This window comes from Nelumbo lutea, chromosome 7 (genome assembly GCF_056320005.1).
Source record: "Nelumbo lutea isolate HS-2025 chromosome 7, American lotus-T2T, whole genome shotgun sequence".
In the NCBI taxonomy this organism is placed as follows: Eukaryota; Viridiplantae; Streptophyta; class Magnoliopsida; order Proteales; family Nelumbonaceae; genus Nelumbo; species Nelumbo lutea.
In genome coordinates, this window is record NC_142690.1 from 53,159,783 (window position 1) to 53,167,898 (window position 8,116).

Genomic DNA, 8,116 nt, shown 5'->3' on the forward strand with positions numbered 1-8,116 from the left:
CGGTGAATTGTTCAAACTTCAAAGAAGCTCGAATTATAGACAAAAGCCACTGACAGCTGCTCAGAAGGCGTAGCCACTTGGGAACAATAGAGTGCTGTAGAATAGCGCAATCACAGAGAGAAATGTTGGCGTTTTGAGACAACAGAAAGAACAGTGGCGTTATAGAATTGTTATAGTTGGACCTCTGTTTTGCTCAAGTAACATGAGAAAAAGAAAAACACAAGACATAAAGACAATCCATCTGTATAAATTTCATTATAATTTCAGTAATTGTAACAATTCTTTCCCCAGAAAAATAAATCAATAAATGAATCAAATATAATCCCCTGAACCCAGTTGATCTATTCTCAGAACAAAACCATGCCCACCAAGCTCCCAAGCACCACCATCAAGCCACCCTTTAAGTTTGTAGCACTGCTTGTTGGAGCCACTGCAGGGGCCTCGATTTCAGACGGAGATGCAGCCGGAGAAAAGCTAATGAACCCACTTCTCGGAGAAAGCACAACCACAATCAGCTTCTGCCCCTTCTCGCAGTGTCCATTAGCTCCGCTGATGAAATAGAAAGGCCCTGATCTGTCAAGCACAACCTTGGTGTTTCCATCCTTGTATTCAGCGATGGGGCTCGTAACGTTGCAGCTGGCGTACGCCTCCTTGGTCACTTGCAAAACCGAGTCCTTGTTGGCATCGTACTTCCACACTGGATCAGAGCAGAGAGCAAACGTGTTGTAAATAGAGTAGCAGAAACAATGAAGCCAGATGAGTAAAAAGCTTGGAATAGAAAGATGGAATGTTACCGAGTGAGTCTCCGATTTGAAAACGAGATGCTCCGGCCCATCGGTTTAGAGATTCGGGTTCAGAGGATGGGATCTCCCATGCGTCTGTTTTACCGCCAACTAAGATCTCTCTAGCTTCTGAGAAACTGAAGAGGAGACAGACGAGCAACATGCATGAAGCTAGAGGTCTTGAGAAAGCCATTGATAATCAACCTGAGAAACACGGTCACAGAGAAAAAGAGTAAGGGTCCGTCCATTTATAGAGGGAGGAGAGAGCGACCGAGCGAGATTACTCAGACTCAGTGAGGGTCCGTCCATTTATAGAGGGAAAGAAGAAAATAGCCGTTGGGCCCGGGTTTCTTTTTCAACGGTAAAAATGGGTGAACTGTGAAGCAGCAAAAGCTCACCTCGAACTTGAATGCCGATGGTTTTTGATTTTTAAATAAATTTACTACAAGACTACCGATTTGTTTCTTTAGGGAAGGCCATCATGGTGTCATTCTCTGTCCAAAGCCGTTGGATTGGAACTTTGACAACGAATACGGGGGCCTACAACTACATCTACAAGTCTACAACCTGGTTTGCTGTAGTTATTGAACGCATTATGCATCCTGTCAAAGTGTCAGCATACACCACACATCAAGAACATTCTAGAAGCCCAGCTGGCCCCGCCATCTGTCAATCCAGTGGGTTGTTGAGTAGCACACAATGTCACAATGTCTCCTAGATCTGCCTATTACCATTGAGGGAGATTCTAAACTTGTCATTGACTGTTTGCCCCACTGTCGTATAATACATTCCTGCCTGTATTGATAACATCTTCCGATATATCATCGAGACTGATAATCATCGGGAAATGTTTTTAATGCATGACAGAGGTGCTGTGGAACGTTGTAGCGCATTGATGTGAACTCTTCATGGAGATTAAGGAATATCATTGAAGAGTGTCATCGTCTTGGCATGCGGATATTAGGTAATGTCATGAAACAAATCAAGCGATAAATTGATTAGCTCATCAGATAGTTAGTGACCAATCATTTTCTTTTAACGAGCTTCCATGGGACCTAGTGTTCATTTGCTTTTGTGATGTTTGGGGACGTACTACTCCCATCCCCTGTTTATCCTTTTGCATTTTATCCATTTATATTCATCTTTCATGCACAGTGGAATATGTAGTAGATACATTTTATACTTTTGCATCATTTTATAATTTGTTTTTAAATAAGATGATTTTGATTTATTTTTAGAACTTATAATAAGAAAAATATTTAGTAATTAAATAAAATTTTAAAAATAGAAAAATGCATTGAAATTACTTAACTACCACCGGAACCCGAGTTGCTATATATAGAGAGAGAAGTTTTGTTACTACAATATTCTTTGGATTTGATGTTTTTTTTTTTTTTCATTTTTTTATAGGGTTAAAGCTATGAGAAATTAAGAGGCAAAAGAGACTAATTTTGGCTCAGGCACAAAGTTAACATCTTGGACCATTGGACCATTAAACCTTACATGCAAAACCTGTTAGGTTGGTTATAGGTTTAGTTCCATTTATTTATTTATTTTTTATTTTTTGATGGTCACTTAGATTTTCCAATATCATCATCATACTCATCCAATTCACACTTGCTACATCATGAAAACATAATGCACATAGATAATAAACAAAATTAGATTGGGTTTTTGTTCGGGTCATGGCTGAGCTGGTCAAGAGAGACATGTGGCTGCTTAGTCATCGCCCAGTCAGCCTAGCCACATTGGCATAGTTCGGCCGGTGGCTTTGCAACACTCTCATTCCACGACATGGGTCAGGCTACACTATTACTGTGGCCCCCCAACCACGTCAACTGCTCGAGGTGCGGATAAGCATAACTACGAATAAAGAGGAGTGGGGAAGACAAATCCGCCGGGGATTAGGACTCTGCCCCGAATACCTCGGCGGGCAACCTCATCCTGACAACCCTGGAAGACTAGTCTGGCCAGGAGACGGATCTTCGACTATAAAAAGGTATTCCATGCTCAAGGTAAGAGATTCTAACTTTTGACATCCATACTACTATTCTATTCGTACCAACATCCTTAAAGCTCGGCCCAACCATCCATCACTTCCTACCTGGGGATAACTCCTCGGACCTCTAACTTTTTCTTTCTTGATCACAGGTCTTGAAGCGCAGCCTCATCATTGAAGCTCGGCACCGCTCTATTGGCAAGGACTATCTGGTTGCTCTCCTCAGTTTGTGCACCACATCGGATTGAGCAGCATCAGATTTGCATCATTTGTGGGAAACACACAAAAAGCCTTTCCCAAAAATCCTTCATTCCTTATCGCGTAATCAAGATGCCCACCAGCCCGAACGATCAACCAAGAAATTCCACAGTCTCCAGTCGCAGTTGATCCTGTGCAGTTCCGAGCAATGTAAGAGAAGGTCAGCAAGATCTTTGAAATGATGCAGAACCTAGGATTTGCGACACCACCCAACAAGACCGTCCCCCCTTATGCCCCGACGTGTACGAAGGATGATCCTCACCTCGAGGACCCCAAAGCGCATCAGACGGACAAAGGAGTAGCGCGGTCCAACCAAGAAAAGCAAGATACAACAAGAAGGTTGCCCCCCTCCATCCGCTCTCATAGCAGGACACACCAAATCACACGGATCCCCGCCAAAGAAAGGCTCGGTAGACGAATGCCGCCCCGCGTGGTCTCCGTTGCCGAGTCTAGCTCCGTGAAAGACCGCACCGCATGCCCTAAGAAGGAAAGGGCAACACACAATGCAGCCCTAGACCATAGAGATAATGAGATTCGGGAACTCTGATAGTGCTTGGAAGAGTTGGAGCGCAGCCAAGGCCAGCGAAGCACGGTGCCGGTTGTAGATCAACCCGCGCAACCAGTTGCGCCAACCACCAAAGAACCACTTTTCACTCAGGAGATTGTCGACGAGGTACCTCCCACAGGATGGCGGGCACCTCAACTTGACAAGTATGACGGAAACGTTGATCTTGCCGATCACATCGAGGCACTGAAGGCTTAGCTAATGTTGCATTGATCTTCTGAGGGCCTGATGTGCAAGGCCCCAGTGGTCACCCTCACGGTCCAGCCCTAACCTGGTATTCCTCTCTACCTCCACGCTCCATAGCGTTGTGGGAGCAGTTGGAAACTCAGTTCCGTGCATAGTTCACAGCGAGTCAAAAGCATCAGAAAATCTCGCCCAACCTCATGCAGGTACGCCAAAGGAAAGCTGAATCTCTTGGGGACTACCTGGCGAGATTCAACAAAGAGGCACTACAGGTCAGAAACCTGAACCATTTCATGGTTGTCACCGTTGTTCAACACAGCCTCTGCCCATTGCCATTCAACTTCTCCATCTCCAAGAACCCTCCACAAACCCTGACCGCACAGATGAGCCATGCGCAAAAATACATCAACGCGGAAGAAGCACAAACACAACTGCGGGACAAATAAGAGAAGCTAGAAGAGATACTGAGGAGCGGAAGTCAAAAAGATCAAACTGAGACCATAAGAGGTAGGATCGCCGACCCAATTGTAGACAACAGACACCTCTACCGACCTATCGGAACTTCACGCCACTGAATATACCGCGGTCTGAAGTTCTGATGCAAATCCGTGACCACAGTTACGTCCAATGACCCGAGAAGATGAAGACACAAGCCAACAAGAGGAATCGCGACAAGTACTGCGAATTCCATAGGGATCACGACCATGACAGAAAACTGCTTCGACCTGCACAACCACATCAAGGACCTGATTAGGCGCAGGTACCTCGGCGTGTTCGTCGACAAGAACGAGAAGCCTGCATAGGAGGAACAACATGCAAAGAATGCTTGGCCACCACCTCGAGCCCCTCCTGCTAGTGTGATCCACGTCATATCGGGAGGAATCGCCACAGGAAGGGAGTGCAGCTCGGGGTGCAAGAAATATGCGTGACTATGTGAAATCGACAGCCGTGGGCACAAAAAGAAACACGACTTGTCTATCACCTTCACCGACGATGATCTCTGGGGAGTCCAAACCCCGCACGACGATACCTTGGTCATCACAGCCAAGGTTGCCAACTTTGAGATGCGGCGGATCAGGGTTGATACGGGTAGTTCCATTGATGTGCTCTTTGAGGATGCATTTGAGAAGCTTGGCATAGACAAAGAGTGCCTCACCCCCGTCAACACTCCCCTAATGGGCTTCTTAGGGGAGTCCCTCTTGCCCACTGGAAGGATAACCCTTCCCTTCTTGATCGGAGATGGTAACATTATTGCAACGGCCATGGTAGACTTCATTGTGGTTCGTTGCCCCTCGTCCTACAACACCATCCTCGGCAGGTCGACCCTCAATGCTTTACAGGCCACGGTCTCAATGTTCCACCTCGCCATGAAGTTTCCCACCGAGTATGGAGTGGGCGTGGCGCGTGGGGACCAAAGAACTGTGTAGCAATGCTACTTGCTCTCTTGTCGAGGACCATGTCCAGCCGCGAAAACATTGATGGACGAAGCCTATGATCTAAGGGACGAGGTGAGAGCACAACATGGCCAACCTGTTGAAGACCTCATCCAAGTGCCGCTCAAAGAAGAAGACCCCGAGAAGATAGCCTAGATCAGCTCTCTCCTAGATCGACCAACTCATTGACGCAATGACAAGCAATGAACTCCTGAGCTTTATGGATGCCTTATCGGGGTACAATCAGATCCGAATGCACCATGATCACCATGAGAAAACAACTTTCATCATTGACCACGGCTTATATTGCTACAAGGTGATGCCCTTTGGCCTCAAGAATGCCGGCACCACTTACCAACGACTGGTGAATGAGGTGTTCAAGGATCATCTCGACCGAAACGTGGAAGCATACGTCGACGACATGCTCATGAAGAGCAAAAAGGTCGAGCACCACCTTGTTGACATAAAAGAAGTCTTCGGTACCCTCAAGAAGTACAAGATGAAGCTAAGCCCAACCAAATGTGCTTTCGGGGTCGGCTTGGGTAAATTCTTGGGGTTCATGGTGACACATAGGGGGATTGAGGAAAATCCAGAGAAAATACAAGCCATCCTCGACATGCAATTGCCCCGAACTCATAAAGATGTGCAACGACTCACCGGTAGAGTAGCTGCCCTCAGTAGGTTCATGTTTAAATCCGTGGATTGGTGTCTACCCTTCTTCAAAGCCCTCAAGCGATCGAAGGACTTCTAGTGGACCAAGGAATTCGAATGGTCCTCTCCTCACCAAACCGAGCCCAGGGGATGAGCAATTTCTCTACCTCTCAGTCGGGAACGAGGTCGTCAGCTCGGTACTGGTTAAGGAGGAAGATCAGGTACGGAGGACGATCTACTATACTAGCAAAGTCCTTAGTGGTGCAGAAACCTGGTACTCCAACTTGGAGAAAATGGCACTGACATTGGTCACCTCGACTAGGAAGCTCAGGCCATATTTCCAAGCCCACAACATCAAAGTGCTCATTGACCATCCCCTCAAGCAGGTTCTTCAAAAGCCAAAAGCATTTGGCCGCCTAATCAAGTGGAGCGTAGAGCTTAGTGAGTTCAATGTTGAGTATGCACCCCATCCCGTGATCAAGGCCCAGTCTCTGACGGACTTCATTGCCAAGTGTGCCTTTACTTTCGAAGACCCGGCCCTGCCACCACAAATATGGACTACTCCACAAACAATTACTGGAGAGACACCCTTTAGCTTGACCTACGAGGCCGAGGCCATGGTGCCCGTGGAAATAGGCTCTCTGAGTCTTCATATTGAGCTTTTTGATAAAGACCATAACAACGAAGACCTCCGCGCAGAGTTGGATTTAGTGGAAGAAGCCCGAGACTGAGCACATGTCAAAATGGTGGCACAACAATAGAGGATGGCGAAGTACTATGATTCCAAAGTTAGAAGATTTGAGTTCAAGATAGGCGACCTCGTCCTCTGCAAAGTCATCGTACCCGCACCCGAGAAAGGCAAGCTCAGGCCAAATTGGGAAGGCCATACAAAGTCACTAGAGTGCTTGTTCCGGGCACCTATAGACTTGAAGACCTCGATGGCCGACCAATATTGATGAGTTGGAACACGAGGTATCTACGGATGTACTACCAATAATTTGATTATTAATGCGGAGTGTTTTATTTGAGCCACATGTTTGATTTCCCGATGCGTCGCACACACATGCACCGCACCAGATTGCACACATACCACACTACACATGCCACGCAACACTCCCGTTGCTCAGCACACCAAGCCGACCCAGATGATCTATGAATGGTCTGGGCCCATGATGTGTAGCTCGGCAGCGCATTGCTGACTAAGTAATTTAACTCGGCTGTCGACGACCGAGCCTAAGGTGGAGAAGAACACCCCCACCCATCAAGGCCTGTGGGCGGTCATTGAACTCCACTCGATCAACTACCATCAGTTAGAGCTAGTTGAGGAATGGCCAGCCCTAGAAGAGCCCCAAAAGCTCTCGAGACCAGAAACCGAGCATCCCAAACATGAGTGCTCAGAACATACTCCAGCCCCGCTGGCCAGAGATTGAAGATCTGTGGGGGGATCAATGGCATCGTCTTCCTTGCCATCTTCACCATTCTCTCCATTCTCATCTTTGTCAGCCTCCTCTTCAAGGTTGTCTGAAGCAGGGGGAGTCTCCAAGTCATACACCTCCCAAGACCGTGCAATCTTGGCCAGCTCTGGACAGTGGTGCAGTGCCCTCCTACGGAATACATTGAACCTAGTCTCTTAGGAAGCCGTGGCATACTAATCCATCTCCTGCTTAAGCTCCTCCGAGGCCTTGTACTACACCACTGCCACTTCATCGGCCTCTCACTTCACTCGCTCCCTTTCCGCCTTCAGCTCAGTAATCTCCTGCCTCAGGCTATGAACCGTGTTTGCCTGCTCAGCTACCTCCTTCTCTAGCACGGCCGACTGCTCTCCTGCCGTCTGAAGCTCGACCAACTGAGCCTTCTGTTGTAGGAACTCAGAGTGCTCCGTCTCGTACATTACCCGTAGATGCCAGAGGCGGTCGACTAGAGCAATAGTCAAGCACACATTCTATGGACGCAAGAGGCATTGTCAGCATAAAGAAACCTATTCAAAGCAACAAAAGCAGTCATTAACTCACCTGAGCTGTAGCCTGAATAAGCGAACACTCCAAGCGCCGCTCCCAGTGGTTATGGCCTCCTCAGATATGTAATCCGTCATCATACCTTGGAGCAGTTGCTCGGGAACCCCTGGGGTTTCCAACTCATCCCTGGTATGGACCGACCAATGCGGAATGTGGATATCCGAGTTGTTGCCTCTAACCTCGGTCTGCGAAGGAGCGGCAACCCAACAGACCTTCACGAGATCTACAAC

The 8,116-nt window shown here is 47.5% G+C and overlaps 1 protein-coding gene across 1 annotated transcript; it reads right to left on the bottom strand.

Moving 5' to 3' along the window:
- Window positions 1-227: 227 nt before the first annotated feature.
- Window positions 228-1,193, bottom strand: LOC148846405 (early nodulin-like protein 15). The gene is made up of 2 exons (XM_088954872.1): window positions 795-1,193; window positions 228-697 (listed from the first exon to the last, which is right to left on the bottom strand). Exons 1-2 carry the CDS (start codon window positions 973-975, stop codon window positions 348-350), a joined length of 531 nt encoding a protein of 176 aa, XP_088810998.1. The 5' UTR covers window positions 976-1,193; the 3' UTR covers window positions 228-347.
- Window positions 1,194-8,116: the final 6,923 nt, after the last annotated feature.